We start from the raw sequence: 20,118 nt of genomic DNA, 5'->3' as shown, positions 1-20,118 counted from the left end.
TTGATTAAATCATTGGCCACTGGTGATTGAACTCAATCTCTATCCCTGTTCCCCTCCCAGGAGGTCAGGATGGTAGAAATAAAAGTTTCAACCCTCTAATCACAGGGTTGGCTCTCCTGGCAGCCAGCCCCCAACCTTAGGTGTGGTCCAAAAAGCCACCTCAATAACAAAATAAAAGATGCCTTTATTGCTCTCATCCCTTAGGAAATTCCAAGGGTTTTAGGAGCTGTGCCGGCAACAAAGACCAAATATGTTTCTTATTATAAATCACAATATCACTCTGGCCTGAGCATCTGTATTTTTAAGGCACCCCTGGCTTTTCTAAAGTGCAGTGTGGATTGAGAACTAAAACCCTAAAGGCTCCCATACTCCTCCCTCCCCCAGGCTGCATGTTATCCTTTTGTGACTTCTTTTCCTTTTTGTCTTGATGCCTTGATTTCACTTGACTAAGAACTGTAGACAAGCCAGTGGGAGGGAGGAGAACTGGGGGCCTCTCCCAGCAAGACCAGGTGACCATGTGTCCCAGCAACTTGGTGTTACAGGATCTGATTGGATTAGATACTGCTAGAGGCTGTGGGGCTGAGATGAAGAGTTAAGTTGGGGAACCTGATAACGGCTCAGTTACATCTGGCCAGTCTTCAGAGTTTTTGACTGAAGTAGCTATAGACAAGGGTCAACAGCAAAATGGGAATCGAGGTACCACTTCATTAATAGCTGGACACCCCTCAGTGCAGAGCTGCTGGTAAAAGTTGGTTGAGAGAATATATCCTCACTCCAAATTAACCACCCAGATGTAGGTTTGAAAGAAGTGAAAACAGAGCAAGAAAGACCAGACCTACCACAAAGGGACAGGCCCTTATCAGCTTTCTTGCCACATGGCCCCGGAGGAAAAGTCCATCTACAGGGGCTAACCTTTAAGGCACAGTAACCCTAACTACCAGTAAAATATGGCCAAATAATTATTTAGTCAGAGGTTCCCAAACTTTCTTGGTTCACAGTGCTGTTGGTATGGAGTACTTTTTAAATGGTTCCCTTCCCTAGTCCAAAAGAAATACTTAACAGCTTTGTTTATGAAGTAATTGGGTTCAAACAACTTAAGTATTTGTGTCCCATCAACTGAACAAAGGTCTGGGAAAAAGTGCGTATAAATTAAAAGAAAAACATTTGTATTAAAATAACCACAGTTATTTGCTGTGAGTTTGCTGCAGTGCCCTGGGGCACACGGTTTGGGAACCAAAGGTCTAGACCTAACCAGATTAGCAGTTGATTCTACCTGAGGGAGAGCCGGGAAAACAAGTGAACAGAAAAGCAGGAACACAGGGAAGGGGACAGAACTCTTCCTCTTCTAAACAGATGCTAGTTGCAGGTCTAGGCTTGGATCGTGTTTGATTTCTGCAAAGGAGGTAAAAAAGTCTTTAAGAATATTTTCAAGGAAGAAAATAGAAACTTCCACTTCCTACAGGACATAGTGTCCCACAAGGGTGGAGATCTGAGCTGTGAGGACTTTGAGGATCAGCATAAAAATCTGTGGGGGAGAGGTCTTGCAATTTTGACGGGGTGGTCATTTTTATTCACAGGATACAAGCATCTTGTGTGCAGTTGATGACATTCAACTGCTACTTGATGATCACGTGATAAAGACCCAGACCATGTGTGGCTCTCCATTTGTCAAACCAATAGAAGCAGAATGCCGGGTAAGAGGAAATAGGTTGAATGTTTTGTGATGGCCCGTTAGCTCCGGGTTTCTTGGAGGAGCAAGAAGGGTTTTTTTTTTGTTTTTTTTTCTGGCTGTGTGGCATGAGGGATCTTAGGTCCCTGACCAGGGATCCAGCCCGTGCCCCCTGCAGCGGAAGAGCGGAGTCTTAACCACTGGACCACCAGGGAAGTCCCAGAAGAAGGTTTTTAAGTCCAATTAACAAAGAAACTCACTTTCTCTTGATTAGAAAAAAAAAACAAAAACAAAAGACTGAAAGCAATAACCATCCAAGTAAGCCTTTATAACAGTCTGCCAGACAGCTTTTGCGACAGTCTGCTGAAAGAGAAGATGAGACTATTTGAATGCACCAAACAAAAATACATTTGGAAAGTATCTTATGGGCTATAGTTATCTAGAATGTAAATAACACGAGGTTTGGCCTCTTTTGCTCTTTGTTTGTAGAAGTGGGATAGGCTAAGGACACAAACTTGAGCCAGACTGCCTGGGTTCAAATTCTGACTCTGCCCCTTATCAGTTGTATGACCTTGGACAAGTTACTTGAATTAGTTGTATGTCAGTTTCTGCACCTGTGAAGTGAGCTTTGTAATAATATCTCCCTCATAAATCTGTTGGATTAAATTGGTTTCACATACATAAAGCACTCAGACCATCACTTGTCACAGAGTAAGCCTTATAAATATTATTGTTGTTGTTATTGTTATTATTATGATTATTCCACTAGGAAAAGAACTCTATGAGGGCAAGGACTCATTTTTTTCTCTCATTGCTGTATCCACTTTGCCTAGAAGAGTGACCAGGACATAGCAGGCACTCAATACGTATTTGTGGAACAAGTGAATGAGTGAATGCGTCAATTTGTCGGTGGGTCTGTGATGCAGAGTGGCATGTTAATGACTCAGATATGAAATGCTAAATTTGCAGAACTGGGAAGAAAAGCTAGTTCGCGTGCAGGAAATTTTGGATGCCTGGTTAAAATGCCAAGCCACCTGGCTATACCTGGAACCAATCTTCAGTTCAGAGGACATCATAGCCCAGATGCCAGAAGAGGGCAGGAAATTTGCCATCATTGATAGTTACTGGAAATCACTCATGTCCCAAGCCGTGAGTCTGTACTCCCCAGCACATCTCACCGTCAGGAACGTGGGGTGCCGTACAGATGCTCCTCACTGTGCAATGCAGCCGTGTCCCTTGAAACCTATTAGTAAACTGGATTTTTGCAAATTCAATATCTTTATAAAATTTTTCTAATTTCAAAAGTTATTTGTTATTAAAAATTCAAACATGGAAATAGGAAATATAAAAAGTAGACGCCTTTTGAGATCCCACCTTTGTAGAGGTAACTATTAGCAGTTTGGATAATTTAGCTCTCATTCCTAACGAGGTATAAGATTTTATTTGTTACACGATAATGCAATAAAGCTTTTATAGATCGAGAATAATTTTAGAATTCAGATAATTCTCTGTATTCAGTTACTCAGTTGTTTAACAAATGTTCAAGGGGCCAGCACAGACTAGTATAGAATGTCGTGGTCTGAATTCCACAATCCCAGAAGTTAAAATATAATTGGCTTTGTTGGTTTCAGGTGCCCAACCCCAGCCCAGTCAACCATGGCCAGAGGAAGAGGGTCATGTTATATGAGCAGTCAACCTTGTGGGATTAGGAGATGATTAGGGTAGGAGGGTCATTAGTTGATGGGCTGGTCGCACACTCATTACAATAACTAGTCTCAGAATCTGGGAACCCCATGATGATTATCACCTTTTTTTATGGAACCTAGGTAAAAGATACCAGGGTTCTGATAGCAGCAGACCAACCACGGATGGCTGAGAGGCTTCAAGAAGCCAACCTTCTGTTGGAGGACATCCAGAAGGGGCTGAATGATTACTTGGAGAAGAAGAGACTATTTTTCCCCAGGTATCCAGTATCGTTCTCTTGCTTGAAGTTGCCCTCTTGACACATATATAGGTAGAATTACATTTTTTCATACTGAGAGTTAGCTTCTACTCATCTATTCCATATTCTTTCTAGGTTTTCCATTCCCCAAAAGACAGCTCTCAGGGGTAAGGCGTGTCTTCATGGTCACTATTTAGAGTGAGGTTGAATGGACACCAATGGAACCAGCATGGTCAAATACCCAATTAGAGGGGTATAGTACTCAAGAGCCTGGACTTTGGAGTTAAACAGACCTCAGTTGAGTCCTTAGCCACACGTGGCTATCCAGTGCTTGAAATGTGGCTAGTGTAACTTAGAAAGCAAATTTTTAACCTATTTAATATTAATTTTTTAAATGTAAATAGTCACATTTGGCTAATTGCTTCAGTGTTGGACAACACAAATATAGCACAGATAGTGGAAAGAACCTCGATTTGGAAGCACAAAACTTAGTAAGAGGAGACCTCTGAAATTTGGGCTTCTAGTCCTATACCCACTACTGTTATTCCTAATAAAAATATGAATAATAGCCAACACCCATACAGCATTTACCATATGCCAGGTCACCACTTTAAGTGCTTACATGAATTATCTGATTTAACCCTTACAGTAATCCTATGAGGTTGCTAACATTATTTTTACCCCCATTTTATGAATGAGAAAACAAACAGTAACTTGCCAAAAAGCACAAGACTGGTAAAAGAACAAGCTAGAATTCAAATTCAGGTAGTCTGGATAAGACACTCAGTTATTTAAATTATCTGAGCTGCATTTTCTCCATAAGTTAATTAAACACATACACAAAGTATCTCAATATTTCTTTGTGCATTTTTATGGAATAAAATTAAACAGTCTCAACAAACACTTTGAAAATGTTATTGATAGTCACATATTTTAAATTAATTTTAGCTTGAAAATACAGTGCTAAATAATGATTTTAGTTTTAAATTATACAGATATATTAATTATTACTCTTACGGCCATTGGCCTTATTCATTATCTTACATGATGAATCCATAGAGGTTAGCTATTTGAATTTCACTTGGGAGTGGGAGAAATTGACATCCTCATTAGATATTGGTTAGTCAACCAGCCAACAAATAATTATTGAGCTATTCCTACCCATTCAATGCTGCAGTTATAGTGTATTAATTTGCTTTGCTGCATAACAAGCCACCCCAAAACTTAGAAGCTTAAAATAACAGCTATTTTACTTAGCTCACAATTCTGTGGGTTGGAAGATTGGGCTGAGCTCAGCTGGGTAGTTCTTCTGGTCTCATCAGGGCTCACTCAAGTGACTACAGTCAACTGGCAGTCAGTGGCCTCAGTCACTTGTCTGGTGGATAGCTTCCTGTTGGCCAGGGCAGTGAGGATAATTGGGCCACGTGTCTTTTATCCTCCAGAAGGCTAGCCTGGGTTTATTCACATGGTGGTGGTTGTAGGGTTCCCAAGAGCAGCAAGAGTGGAAGCTTCAAGGCCTCTTGATGTTTAAGCTTGGAACTAGTACAAATTCATGTTTGCCACAGTCTATTGGCCAAAGCAGGACACAGACCCAGCCAAGGTTCAAGAGATGTGAAAACAAACTCCACCTCTTAAAGAGAGAAGCTGCAAATATTGTGGTCTTTTTGTAATCCACCAAATACAGTGAAAACCATCATCATATGATCCCTCCATTATGGAACTTAAAACCTAGTGGTTACAGTAGAGGTTTGTCCCTTGAACATTTTCTGAAGGTTTGTTGTTGCTTAGGGTATAAGCAAGAGAATGAAGCTATCTTATTACCTCTAATATAAAACATGATAAAGCCCTCTGCACATGAATAGGCTCATTATTAACATGCACTTCTTACTTCCCACCTGTAACATTTTTCTGGAGATAAGGAAAGAAAGGGAAGTCTTTTCTCCTCCTACCCAGCAGTTCTCAACACTGACTGCACATTAGAATCGCCTGGGATTTTTAAAAATACAAATTCCCAGACCCAATCCCAGATCAGTTATATTATAATCTCTGGGAAGTGGAACCTTGGCATTGGAAATTTTTTTATAAGCTCTGCAGATGATTCTAAAGTGCAGCCAAGGTTAAGAACCACTGCTCTATCCAGGTTTCTTTCACCTGGTAGCAACCGCTCTCTCCCAGCCATATAAAATCCACATATACCAGCTTTCTTCCTTTCTTTTGCTAAGTCAAAACCATCTCCACCCTCTATGCCCTAGATGAAAAATGGTGAAGAGGAGTGGGCCTTAGATAAGACTCTAGAAGTAGCTGGCGTTCACGGGAGTGTCATCTACCTGTTGGGGAGTATCACCTTGTTGGAAAAAGAAGCTCTTAGAAGAGATTCCAGTAGCCATCTTCCTTTGCTTTGCAATAGGTTCTTCTTCCTATCAAATGATGAGCTGCTGGAGATCTTGTCAGAGACAAAGGACCCCCTCCGAGTTCAACCACACTTGAAGAAGTGCTTTGAAGGAATTGCCAAGCTGGAGTTTACAGACAGTCTGGAGATTGTGGGCATGATCAGCTCAGAAAAAGAAATCGTTCCATTCAAACAGAAAATCTCCCCAGCTCAAGCCAAAGTAACTCCACTTACCCATTTTTGGTTCTTATCGTCATAACAGAGCGAAACAGAGAGAGGCAGATTGTATGTTGGTTAAGCATTTGGACTCTGGTTCCAGACTGCCTGGGTGTGGAACACTTAGATTACACAACTTAATGACGGGGTGCCTTTGGGGAACTAATCTTTCTGAGTCTGCTTGCTCATCTCTAAGATGGAGATTATACTGCAATTCCCATGGCATCCTAAACTTGTGGAAGGATTTCAACCAAACTTGATGTGGAGGCAGCAGCAGGAATCAGATCCAAACAACTAATGCTGTTTAAATCCCCATGAGCAGAGCCCAGTTTAAAGAGATCTGGTCAGATGGGGCAGGTGTTTTTAAAGGTCAACAATATTTCATGGAATTAATGCCATTTAACTCAGATTTTTCATACATGTGCCCTTATCAAATGAGTAAAATGTAAGTTACTTCCACTCTTGCTGAACATGACAGCACCCCAGCGTAGAAATAGACAAGCACTCTTGCCTTGCTGTTTTTTGCCACCCACACATTTAAGTTGCAACAACCAGGGATCATACCTTAAAACCAGACACCAGCTAGCTCACAAGCACCTGAGATCAGCAGGTACAGTTTCCTGAAATTCTAACACTGAATAATATGCTGCACATTCAAATTACCTGCAGAGCTTTAAAAAAATCCAAATGCCCTGCTTGCATCTCATACCAATTAAATCAGAATGTCTGGGAGTGGGAGCAGGCATCCATAATTTTTAAAGATCTCCAGATGATTCAGTGCACAGCCAAGTTTGGGGACCACTGGAATAATGCGAGAATTAGAACTGTTCAATTAGAAATGAGCAATTTATTTTATGAACTTGTTGACTAATTAAAAATGCACAACCTAAACGTTAAGAGTTGTGTTTTATTCAGCGGACATTCTTAGGACTTCAAGCTGGAGAGGCAGCATCTCAAGTAACCCTGAGAAAACTGCTTGGAGGAGGCAAGGAGGGGAGACATATAGGAGTTTTGCAACAAAGGGCAGGTAGTCTGAACTTCAAAAGATTATTGTTAATTTAAGAAAACCAGATACCTCAAGTTAAGGAATTTAGTGCTTTTCTATGGATGGGAAAATGCAAAAGTCTAGGCTCATTGAAATCATTTTTTTGATATGCACGTCAGCTATCTGGGGCCAGTATCCTGTGTTTTCTCACCCTGAGTTCCCCCAGGGCTCACCAGCTCACTTTGGGAGGTGGTGGCTGCAGTCACTGATGGCTGCAGCATCTTTTGATTACTGATATGGCAGAGGCAATATTTTATTTCTCAAACTGAAGTGTAAATCTGTCATTTGTCTCCTGAGAGAGACATAAATAACGTTATTTACAGTTGTCTTCCAGAATATGATATGAAAGAAGTGCATGTTAAAAACTCCCTATTGCCCCTTTTTTGAGACGTACACTTCTTAGAATACAGTAAATAAGTGTAAAACCAATAGTTAAAGAATACTGGCTTGAAGGTGTGCAAACCTTTGGCCTCCCTCCAGCCCTGTCCAGAGAGAAAGCTGGCTTCTGCCCATGGTCCCTCCCTCCAGGCTTGGCTAACTGTCACTGCCTCTCTGTCTGTCTCAACCCACAGGGCATGGTGGAAAGATGGCTCCAGCAGGTGGAACAGATGATGCTTGCCAGTATGCAGGAAGTTATTAGACTTGGGATTGAAGCGTATGTCCAGGTAAATGAAAATTGGGATACACATGCCAGGGTGTTGGTACACCAACAAGAACTTTGGGGACAAGGTTAAATGGAAGCCTGTCTTCTGCTAAAACCCACCCCTCTCCTGCTGAGTAACACCTGACCCCTCTGTGCCTCTTTCTCCTTTCCCTGTAAATCCTGGGGCAATGTATATATTTCTGAATATAAAATGTTTGCAGTTAGAAGCAGCTGACACTAGCATAGCCTGTGAGCCAGAACCCTTTGTTTGCTGTGGGCCAGGCCTTTCTGTGAAAATAATTGATGGCAAGTGGTTTATTTAGAGCCCCTTCCCAATTAAGCATCCCCTCCCCCAGGCTTTTATTAACATTACACATGCCCTGAAGGGCACAACTCATTAAGCTCCCAAAGCTTTAGGTGACCTGTATAACAGAAGGCCTAAGGGAAAAGAACCTGTTGCAATTACTCTTTAGCCAGCTCCTAGCAAGGTTAATGTTGTCAGACTAGATATTTGGTCTCCTCTACTTTAGGTGCTTCTCACTTTGGGGCCCCCACCCCTATCCCCAGGACTTTTTCCATCAAAAAAAGGGGTATTCAATTAACACCTTCCCACCAAAGTACCAAGGACTGAGCCTGCTGCCCCTCTCAGTAGTATTTGCCTTGTAAATGAAAGACCCGTCCTTTGTCCCATGACATATTACAAATCAAAAATTAGGTTAAAGAAAAACGGCTACCTGTATGAAGTTATTTCACGCAATTGCATCTGTAGCCAGACACAGCAAACTTTTTCTGTAAAGGACCAGATAGTAAATGTTTTCAGCTCTGCAGGCAATATACACCAGGCACAACTATTTATCCTTGCCTTTCTAATACAAAAGCAGCCTTGGATGATGGGTTCAACAGTGGGCATGGCTGTATTACAATATAACTTTATTTACAAAAACAGATATGGCCATATTTGGGCCTCAGGCTATAATTTCCCTATCTATAGTTAAAAAAAAGTTAGGGCGGTCATGGCTAAGAAAATCGTGGGGCAGTACTGCAATGTTATGTAGCTATCAAAAGGAGTAGTTATATAAATACTTTCTGAACAACACCTTGATTATAACTATGTAAAATCCCTGGATGGGAGCATTAAAGAGAAAAAAGAAAGAACGGAGTTGTTGACTGAAAAAAAAATGCACAACATGAGAGTTGTGAGTTAAGTTTTATTTGGGGCAAAATGAGGACTATAGACTGGGAGACAGCATTTCAGATATCTCTCAGAAAATGCTCCAAAGAAGTAGGGGGGAAGGTCAGTATATATGTGATTTTGGTGAAGGGGAAGTACATGCAATCATCACATATTTTTTGCAGAAGTTTTCTTCTAGTCTCGTGAAGGTTGCTGCTAGCCACGAGGAGCAGATGTCACCATGAAGGGTTTTAATGCTTTTCTAGATATGAGGAGATACAAGAATTGGGCTCATAAAATGGTTTCCTGAAAATATCTAATTATCTGAAGACCTGTTCTGCCAGTTTTTCCCAGAGCACAGAGTGCCTCATTCCTGATCTCCACCCTGAACTCCTTGCAAGGGGTGTTGAAGGTCAGCAGCTGCAGCAGGTCATAACTTAATCCTTGTAGAGGTAGATGGCAAGTGACAACTTATAGGCAACAGAGTTAATGAAATTGTTGGTGATGATCCTTTTCTTTTTCATAAAATTCAGGGAGGAAGACATAAATCAGTAATCCCAGAAATGTCAAGCCTTGTAGCCCCTGAGGTTGGGGATGAATTTTGTTTTTGTTGAGGGGGTAAGATGGTGGTGGATGTTTTTAGGAAGTCAGTTTAAATCACACAAGATGAACTGACCCTACAATGTACCCCACTGCACTTTCCCAGGTCCCTCGTAATCACTGGGTCTTGCAGTGGCCTGGCCAGGTGGTTATCTGTGTCTCCTCCATCTTTTGGACCCAGGAGGTTTCCCAAGCCCTGGTTGAAAAGACCCTACCGGTAAGTGAGCCTGTCATGAAGCTCCTAGAGGAGATTTGAGCTTGATTATGATTTGAATGACATATAATTAGAGTAGCCATTTTTCTAAACAAAAAAATAAGCAGCCCCATGGTGTCACAGAAGGCAGGGTTCTCTTCAGGACAGAGATTTGGGAATTAGGGCTGTCCTGGAGTTCTGTATAAGAACTCTCACATTTCTTCCCAGATGGAAATTCTAGGCCGCAGTATCCTAAGTTTCATCAGCCTTTGCTTCCAAGTGTCAACCTGGCAGAATTTCTACCAACAGAGACTGCTCATCTTCTTCCTGGGCCAAGAAGCCACCTGGTCCTGTTTTCCTCTCCTCTTCCTCCACCATATCCCTTCTTACCACCTCCAGTCCAACACTAACCCACCTCCAGCTTTTCCTTCAGCTTTCTCTTGAGACCAAGAATGCTCAGGTCCTGCTTATCTTCAGATCCAGACACACATATTTCCAGCTAACTCTGCCACTGATGCCTGTACTTGAGAGTTCAAGACCTGGATGGATTTGAGTTCAAATTCTGACACCTCCACCTGTTAGATATGTGACCATGGTCAAGTTACGTAACCTGAACCTCAGTCTCCTTGTGTATAAAATGGAAGGAATTGTCGCACCACACCTTACTACTGTGAAGGGTTAAATGAGATGCTAGTAAATTATTCAGTACTTAGATCCTAGGCTATAAACCCCACAGAGCAGGGGGCATGTCTTCTTCACTCACTATTATATCTCAGGGGGTTATTGCAGTGTCAAGCACATAGTAGTTGCTCAATAAATATTTTTTGACTGAATACATGGTAACTCCATTCCCAACGTTTTTACCATGGTATAATTTCCCATGATTATCTCATCAGAATTCCTGTTATTCCCCTATATACAATATGATTGTCTGTGGCTAGAATATATTTTAATTTACTATATTTTGCTTTATACATTAAAATTAGAACATTAGTATTTGACCAAGTTTCACTTTTTACAGATTTCTTGTTGATAATTCCTAAAAGATGTGTTGCACTTTACACGTGCAAACTGCTTTCACGTACATCATTTCAAACCTCAGAAACACTAAAAAATTCTGACTTTTGTGACTGTATCTCTGTGCCCCAGTTTTCCTACCTGTAAAAGAGGAGAGTGCTTCCCATCACACACTCAAGCCCTGGAGTACAATGAATGCTGAATGATGTGCCTTGGCATCCTAAAGGTGTTGGTACAGAATTGCTATCCATCCATCCATCTACCCATTGTTCATTTAACAAATATTTGTTTGACTTTGCAACTGGGACTTTGCTGCTAGGCAAAGGGAATTAGAGGTGAATGAGACAGTCATGGTCCCTGTCCTCATGGATTTACAGTCTAGTGGGGGGAGATAAAAAGGCTCTTTTATAGAACTATGATACTGAAAGTACAGGGATCCAGAAAGCATGGGAAGGAAGGAGAAAAGTAAGAGAGGGGAAGATTTCCCAGAAAAACAGTGTCTAAGAGGAGACATAAAATATGAATAGGGAGTAGCCACACAAAGAACAGGAGAAAGAGCACTCCCGAGAGAGAGAGGAGAGAGAGAGAGGAGAGAGAGACCAGAATGTGCAAAAGTCCGACGATGAAAAGTACGGTGCATTCCAGCAACTGAAGGCAGTTTGGTCCAGAATTGCTGTGGAATGCATGTGGTTAAGAGAGATGCAGGAGGCAGTTCCATCACCAACGGCTTTATAGACACACCAAGGGTGACGGGGACACATCAAAAAGGCTTTTTTTTTTTTTGCTATGTGCTATGGATATTATAATTAATAACAATAACAACCACCACTATTTACTGGGTGCTTTATTCACACCAGACATTGTGCCAAGTGCTTTACATACACTATCTTATTTAATCCTCAAAACCACTTGAAGAATAGCTATAATTATCGGGATTTGACAGATCAGGAGACTGAGACTCAGAGCGTTAAAATCATTTGCCAAAGAAGACCATAACAAGAAAGTGGGGAAAATGAGATGAGCCTAGGGTGGTCTCACTTATTTTTAATTCTTTTTTTTTTTTTCAGTTTTTATTTATTTATTTATTTATTTTTGGCTGCGTTGGGTCTTTGTTGCTGCGTGCGGGCATTCTCTAGTTGCGGTGAGCGGGGGCTACTCTTCATTGCAGTGCAGGGACTTATTGTGGTGGCTTCTCTTATTGCGGAGCACGGGCTCTAGGCCTGTGGGCTCAGTAGTTGTGGCTCGTGGGCTCTAGAGCGCAGGCTCAGTAGTTGTGGCGCACAAGCTTAGTTGCTCCGTGGCATGTGGGATCTTCCCAGACCAGGGCTCGAACCTGTGTACCCTGCATTGGCAGGCGGATTCTTAACCACTGCACCACCAAGGAAGTCCCATTTTTAATTCATTTTTATTGTTTAACTCTTTATTTTGAAATAATGTCAGACCTGCAAATAACGTTGCAAAAATAATACAAAGAATTCCCATACACTCTTCATCCATATTCCCCACATATTAACATCTTACATAACCACAGTACAATTATCCGAATCAGGAAATCAACACTGATACAATATTATTATCTATTCTAGAAACCTTTTATACTCATCCTGGTTCAGGATCCAATCCAGGATTACATGTTTACATGCATTTAGTTTTCATATCTCCTTTGTCTACTTTAATCTGAGTTTCAGGTATTTTTGTTAATTCTGGTTTACTACCTAATTTTTTTTTTTTTTAAGATAGTAGTCATCTTTTCTTTTTTAAATTTATTTATTTATTTATTTATTTTTGGTTGTGTTGGGTCTTCGTTTCTGTGCGAGGGCTTTCTCTAGTTGCTGCAAGCGGGGGCCACTCTCCATCGCGGTACGTGGGCCTCTCACTATCGCAGCCTCTCTTGTTGCAGAGCACAGGCTCCAGACGCGCAGGCTCAGTAGTTGTGGCTCACGGGCCCAGTTGCTCCGCGGCATGTGGGATCTTCCCAGACCAGAGCTCAAACCCGTGTCCCCTGCATTGGCAGGCGGATTCTCAACAACTGCACCACTAGGGAAGCCCTACTACCTAATTTATATATAGTAAAATTCACCCTTTTTAGTGTGCATTTCTGAATTTTGACAAGCACATACATTTGTGTAATCACCATCACAGTCAAGACATAAAACAGTTCCAAACACCCTAAAATTTTCCTCATACCCTTTGTAGTCAACCCTTTCCCCTATTCTCAGCCTCTGGCAACTACCATTCTGTTTTCTGTCCCTATAGTTTTGTCTTTTCCACAATATTATAAAAATGAAATCATATAGTATCTAGGCTTTCAAATCTGAATTCTTTCAGTTAGCATAATGCATTTGAAATTTGTCTCAATGTTAACGACTGGGGGTGAGGGAAAGGGAGCTTGAGGGATGACATCCAGGAGTCTGGTTTGGACCATGGGGTGGTGGATGGTGTCATTCCAGAAAAGGGATTACCAGAAGAGAATCCAGTTTAACCCATTGTGCCATCTTACTCCCCTGCTAGGATTTTCTGAAAAAGAGCAATGATCAGATGGCACAGATTGTCCAGCTGGTGCGAGGAAAGCTGAGCAGTGGGGCTCGACTCACCCTTGGGGCCCTCACAGTCATTGATGTCCACGGTAAGCAAGGAGGTTTCCCTCGCATTACTGACTGTCCAGTAAGGGCTGCCAGGCTTGCCTCTCTCCCTTCTGGATGGAATGACTCAGGTCCCTTTTCTCATTAGGAAGAGACTTCTCCAACTGAAAGTAAGTGAGGGGGTAAGGAGAGGAGTCAATGCTTCTGTGTATCTCCATCTTATGTTTTCCCCTCCCATCCCCAACCTTTCTGAGATTTACCAACTCGAATCGATTTCCTTGTACTGATCTTAATGAACATTTCTGAATACTTACTTGGTTCCAAGCTTTGTGCTAAGTGCTTGACATACATTGTCTTATTTTTATACACATTTCACAGATTAAGAGCCTGAGGTTTGTAGAGGCAAATAACTTGCTGAGAGGCACACAGCTAGTAAGTAGCAGAGACGCTTTTGTAATTTGAACTTATGTCTGATTCCAAACCCAGAGACTGGAAATGGGCAGTGATGCAGGGAGGGAAGGGGTAAGAGAGGATGCCTTCCAGCTCTTCCTAAAAAAGAGAGAGAGAGAGAGAGAAGGAGAGAAGGAGGAAAGGAGGAAGAAGAACCAGGGTCTTTATATAGAGCAAACCACCCCCACACCCTCACGCCATCATCACCAGGGAAACTAGGGCTGGACCAAACTGGTTGCCTGGGAACAGTGTCTCTTTTGCTTACACACCCAGCTTCCTACTGGCAGTTCATGCATCTTACTCTCTGTGCGGCTGATGCTCATTTCTTTTTCGGCCGCACGGCTTGTGGGACCTCAGTTCCCTGACCAGGGATTGAACCTGGGCCACGGCAGTGAAAGCCTGGAATCCTAACCACTAGGCCACCAGGGAACTCCCTGATGCTCATTTCAATCCCTGATGCTCATTTCAATCTGATTTCATTTGGATAGACTAGCATAAAATCCGAAGGCGAGCAGGGAGAATGTGATCTTCATCTGGCTACGTATTTAACTGGTAGGAGTAATAAGTGCAAGCATGGTTACTGCCCAGGATACCTCAGAGTGGTTGGGTTTACACACACGCGCACACACACACATTCATGCACAAACACACGAACATACACTGCATAGGGAAGGTATCCCCAACCCAGTGCCTTGAGATTCACCTTCCCCTTGGATCTCTCACACATACCCTGCTCCTGTCACCACTCTCTGGGTTCTCCCAGGAATCTAGCGTGGAATTAAATTCCTTGGGGTGAATGGAAGAGCTGCTGGTGTAATCTTCTGCAAGGACTCTTCTCTGTAGGGTTTTGGATTTTACTGTAATAAAGATTTCTCTCACAGAGAGGCAGTAGACTTACAGAAGTGTCCCTTTGCAAAGTTATGTTTCTGAGATCCTGATTTCAAGCTGTTCTACTAGTTCTGAGATCACAATAGCACTTGCCCTGTGAGTTACCTAAAAAATAACGAATGATTCTCATAAACTTATGTCCACTCATCAACTTCAGGGCTCCCATCACTGTGAGAAAATTAAATTAGCCTCACAATCCCATGACAGAAAGGAGAAAACCTAGAAATGTATCTCCTAGTTAGTTTCTCAGACACCCCCCTTCATGGAAAGAATACATCTAACAAGGATTCTTGGGACCCCTACCCTTGCTAACTATATCAGGCAAGGCAGATCGTGTTCTCCTAGGATATCTAGAGGCCTGGAACAGGGCCAAAAGGGTCACACTGGGGATAAGATAGCATTTGGGGTAACTACATATTGCAAACCCCTCTGGTTCAGCCTCCCAAGAGTTTGGGAATGATAACAGTAGCTAATACTATAAATTTATGTAGTGCATAAATACAGATGTTGCTTGAAGTTTGGGGATGGGCGAGGAGGATAGTTGAGCCTAAAATTGTCACGATAGTGAGGGGTGGCCTTGATGACATCCTCAGTCAAACCTTTCTGAGGAATCCATGAAGACGGGAGGATGCTGATGGCTCCGCGAGTGTGTGTTTCCACGTCTGTGTCCCCACAGCTCGTGATGTGGTCGCCAAGCTATCTGAAGACAGTGTCTGTGATCTGAATGATTTCCAGTGGATCTCCCAACTGCGCTACTACTGGGATACCAAGGATGTACAGGTGCAGATGATCACTACAGAAGCCTTATACGGCTATGAGTACCTGGGAAACTCCCCCCGGCTGGTGATTACGCCCCTCACTGACCGCTGCTACAGGTAAATTCTGGGGCTCCCCCAGACCTGAAGGGTGAATAGAGAATTCCAAAAGGAAAACCTGGGGAAGAAGATTAGAGCATCTTGAGTTTGTTACCATTACCATCTATATTTTAGTTTCTCAGATTTTACAATTTTTCCCTTCGTCACCATGGTCCCACAGATGGGCACTGACACTGGGCCTTAGGCCAGAAATGAGAACCCAGTAGGAGTCCTAATGCAAATTATTGTGTTCAAACCAACAATTAGCACATTGATGCCTCTCCTTGAAAATGGCACAGTGCTTAAGTAGAAAGGTCTCCAGTGGCAGGAATCAAGATGGTGCCTGGAGATCCCATGGCCAGAGGTAGAAAAGGGGCCAGGCAAAGGACCCAGGCAAGGAGTCTCTGAGCTCTGCCACCAGTCTGATGAAGAGGTATGGCCATTCTGTGCTCAGCAAAGTGCTTTGCTACTTTGCTTGGAATTTATAACTTTAGAAATCTGGACTTCGTGAACTTGTCAATTTTGTGATGTTTAGCGTTTTCTTTGATTTTATACATTCCTTAGAATGGAATTTTTTTAATTATAAAAATAGTACTTGAGTATTTTTTTTATTTCAGAGTCCTCAGTCACCTGTTTTCTATGTTCTATGATTTCTGTTCTTCATTCATTTATCATTCCACTCATTATTCAACAACCATTTCTTGAACTTTCCTGTGCATGATGTATGACCTCCAGGAACCCTCAACCTAATGGGGTGGGGGAGAGACACACCCTCAGGTGATAACAAGAAAGTGTGTTAACTGAAATTATAGAGGCTCATACAAGGGGCTGTGGAACCACAGTTAACACATTTCTAGCATTTATCTTGTGCCTACCATATGGAACTGAATCAAATATGGGTCCTGAACTCAAGAGTTCATAACCTAGTGGGAGAAATATATTTATTTTTCATCATTCCATTGGCATTGGTGATCTTTAGAATGTGGAGTTTATGAGGATTTTTTACTTTTATTTGATTCATTTAGTAAGTATATATTCATTTATCCATTCAATCATTCATTCAAACAAATGCTTATAGGTGTCACCCATGTACCAGGCGCTGAGATTACAACACTGAGTAAAATAGAACTTTTTACAATGATGATATATTGCTCATATAATCAGGGGAAAATATTTAATTACTTGTCTGAGTCAAAACAAAATAAACCAAAAGCAAGTTTCTTTCCTGTGCCTTAGGACTTGGCACTGAGTTCTTATTCTCTTCTCCTTAGGACGCTGATGGGGGCTTTGAAGCTGAACCTTGGGGGAGCCCCAGAGGGTCCAGCTGGGACAGGCAAGACAGAAACCACCAAAGATCTAGCCAGAGCTTTGGCCAAGCAGGTAGGGAAATGCTGTCCATCCGCACAATCTTTTTCCCATCCCTCTCTGGACCCCTGTCCAGGAGAATTGGCATGAAGTTCAAGATGGTTCAGAGTAACAGGCAGAGTGGGGCTCCACCTCCTCCAGTGGAACAGGAAGAGGGAGCCCCACCTCTGTTTCATGGTGCAGGGTGATTCAGATGGGAGGAAACCCATCCTGAATGGTGCCCACATCCTCCCTCTTTCTAGTGTGTGGTCTTCAACTGCTCAGATGGTCTAGATTACAAAGCCATGGGGAAGTTCTTCAAAGGGCTGGCCCAGGCTGGAGCATGGGCCTGCTTTGATGAGTTCAACAGGATTGAGGTAACTCTGCTACTGGGCTACTGAATGGAGGGTTTGGACAGGCAGGGACTTTTTTCTGGGCTCTCAGTTCCTCAGTGACAGGGACTTATGTCACTTATGTCTCCTCTAAGGCCCGTTGCACAGAGTAAGTACTCAATGAACCAAACAAAAACAGCCCCAAGGAGACAAAATGCATATTTTATACACATAAACATTCTCACCAAATTGATTCCCTCACTTGCTCATTCAAAAACTTATTGAGGGCTTCCCTGGTGGCGCAGTGGTTGAGAATCTGCCTGCCAATGCAGGGGACGCGGGTTCGAGCCCTGGTCTGGGAAGATCCCACGTGCCGCGGAGCAACTAGGCCCGTGAGCCACAACTACTGAGCCTGCGCGTCTGGAGCCTGTGCTCCGCAACAAGAGAGGCTGCGATAGTGAGAGGCCCGCGCACCACGATGAAGAGTGGCCCCCACTTGCCGCAACTAGAGAAAGCCCTCGCACAGAAACGAAGACCCAACACAGCCAAAAATAATTAATTAATTAATTAAGTATTTTTAAAAAACATGCTGAACCTCTTTAAAAAAGAAAAAAAAATTTATTGAGCAGCTACTCTATATCGGATACTCTGCACGTGTTCATGATACAAAGATGAGCAAAAAATGGTTTTGCCCTCTAGACTGTTATAGTCTAGCAAAGGGAAATAAAAATTAAACGATACAAATAGAATATGAGAGAAGTCTATAGCAGTGGTACAAAGGAGTCATCACAAAAGAGGGGGTGGTTAATTCTATTTGGGTAGGGAATTGAGATTAGGAAATGTAAACATGCAACTTGAACCAATAAACACATACTATGGGTGAAGCATTATGCTAGGTGCTGGAACAAAGGTAAAACAAAGATAAGATACTATGGAAACTACTTACACGCACACACGTATGCACATGTATGCATGCATATACACACCAATTTTCCTTTCCTTTACCAAAACCCTAAATCATGCTCCTAATTTTGAATGTGAAGGTCTTATTCTCAGGTGATGGGATTCTTTGCTAAGTGAAGGGTACTTTGGCATAGTGGGGTTGGTGGCTGTCAGAAGCAGGAGCTCAAATCAACCAGCCATTCTCACTCCAGGTAGAAGTGCTGTCTGTGGTAGCTCAGCAGATTCTCAGCATTCAACAAGCCATTATCCGGAAGCTAAAGATATTCATCTTTGAAGGCACTGAGCTCTTTCTGAACCCAACCTGTGCTGTCTTCATCACCATGAACCCTGGGTATGCTGGCAGGGCTGAGCTGCCAGATAACCTCAAGGTAAATACTGAGTGTGTAACTACTGGGTGTACTTTATGGTATAGAAACCTTTGGAAGTATCCGAGGGTCTCACAGAGAAGCCAAATAATAGGACCAGTTGACATTTTTCAGCTGTGAGAAGTAAAGACGTTACTTGGCTTCAGAACTCAACCGTCTCCCCAACTAGGTCTCATGAGATGGGAGGAAATATATACATAATAACCAATGGCAAAGAGGAAACAATGAACACTGGAATAAGTGTCACTATTTCTGTTGTCTGCAGGGGTCAGACAGTTAATATAAATGAGAAAAGCCAGCTGGGCCTGGTAGGGACTCTGACAAATGCCCCATCTAGAGGCAGCAGCCCCTACTTAGCCCCAGCCTGCTGTTGCCAAGCAGGAATTGTCAGGTCTTCTCATTTTTCAGGAAAAGCCAGAAATTTGGATTTTTACATGAAATCTTATTTTTAGATCCTGGCTCAATGCAAAAAAAAAAAAAAAAAAAAAAATCACTGTAGGCCAAATAAAACAGATCTGCTTATAAGAGAGCATCAAAGTTCAACACAGAGAACGCTTGTAGACCAAGACTAGAGCACATGGAGCTAAGCTGGTTAGGCCTAAGCGGTGTCCACACCAAAGCAGGCTGTTCCAACCAGCTAGAGAGATAACAAGAGAGCTTATATGTCCCTGGTACCTACTGCTGAGCTGGCCTGGGCTACAGCTGTGGCAATAAGCATTGGCCCTGCTGCTAGTGGGAGAAGGAAAGTGCCTCTGAAGGGGGAGAGAGAGAATTCCAACCAGGCCATCTTAAGGGAACAGGCACTAGATGACCTTAGCATGCTGCTCTCATGGAAGGAAAAAACACAAAGTGCAAGATGAATGGGTCTTCACCTGTGGGAAGAGCACCTAGCACCCCAACTGCATGAAAAGAGCAACCAGAGGGAAAATTCTAGGCCTGCTTCTTTATGGATTTCCTTTCAAGTTATTGCTCCATTCCCTTGCGTGAAAGACGTAAGAGAGACCTGGACAAAACCCACATTCACTGACTTTAGTACATGATGCTCCATCTGCTAGAAGCACATTCTGATTAGTTCCCTGGAATCTAATTCAGACAAGCCACTGCTCCTCCTCCCTGGGAATGGAAAAGAAGTCAAAGAGATCCCTAAGGGTGACTCTTCCTCTCTAGGTCAGCATAGGCCAGGGGACAGCAAAGTAGAATTTGGACCCACATTTCTCAGAGTGCCCAGTTGATGTAACTCCCCCCTGTACCGCTCCCAGCCAACAACCATGTTAGATCTGCACAAACAACTTTCATGAGACAGTGTGGCATAGTAGAAGGTACCCAGAGTTGGTGTCAGGAAGCCTGGATTCTAGTCCTGGCTCTACCTCTAACTGCATGACTTGGGCAAGTCACTTCTCCTCTAAGACCTAAGATATTAGAAACAATAGCTGATGTTTATTGAGCCCTCACTAT

The 20,118-nt window shown here is 42.6% G+C and overlaps 1 protein-coding gene across 12 annotated transcripts in view; it reads left to right on the top strand.

The window, feature by feature from the left end:
* DNAH3 (dynein axonemal heavy chain 3) overlaps positions 1 to 20,118 on the top strand; it is a 208,869-nt gene that overhangs the window by 77,941 nt on the left and 110,810 nt on the right. For 10 of the 12 annotated variants that reach the window (XR_014236086.1, XM_082362351.1, XM_082362354.1 and 7 more), the window contains 11 exons: positions 1,578 to 1,694; positions 2,639 to 2,818; positions 3,496 to 3,632; positions 6,019 to 6,220; positions 7,834 to 7,926; positions 9,782 to 9,892; positions 13,397 to 13,511; positions 15,482 to 15,680; positions 16,931 to 17,039; positions 17,267 to 17,380; positions 18,490 to 18,666. Coding sequence is in view for 11 of the 12 variants with exons in the window: in XM_082362351.1 (XP_082218477.1) it covers positions 1,578 to 1,694; positions 2,639 to 2,818; positions 3,496 to 3,632; positions 6,019 to 6,220; positions 7,834 to 7,926; positions 9,782 to 9,892; positions 13,397 to 13,511; positions 15,482 to 15,680; positions 16,931 to 17,039; positions 17,267 to 17,380; positions 18,490 to 18,666 (1,554 nt within the window). In the remaining variant the exon portion in view is untranslated. The remainder of the gene's footprint in view (positions 1 to 1,577; positions 1,695 to 2,638; positions 2,819 to 3,495; positions 3,633 to 6,018; positions 6,221 to 7,833; positions 7,927 to 9,781; positions 9,893 to 13,396; positions 13,512 to 15,481; positions 15,681 to 16,930; positions 17,040 to 17,266; positions 17,381 to 18,489; positions 18,667 to 20,118) is intronic. The other 2 variants (XM_082362355.1, XM_082362356.1) reach the window with 2 other exon arrangements.

Source organism: Balaenoptera borealis, assembly GCF_965194805.1.
Source record: "Balaenoptera borealis genome assembly, chromosome: 16".
Lineage (NCBI taxonomy): Eukaryota > Metazoa > Chordata > Mammalia > Artiodactyla > Balaenopteridae > Balaenoptera > Balaenoptera borealis.
This window is presented reverse-complemented; position numbering and strand designations above follow the sequence as displayed.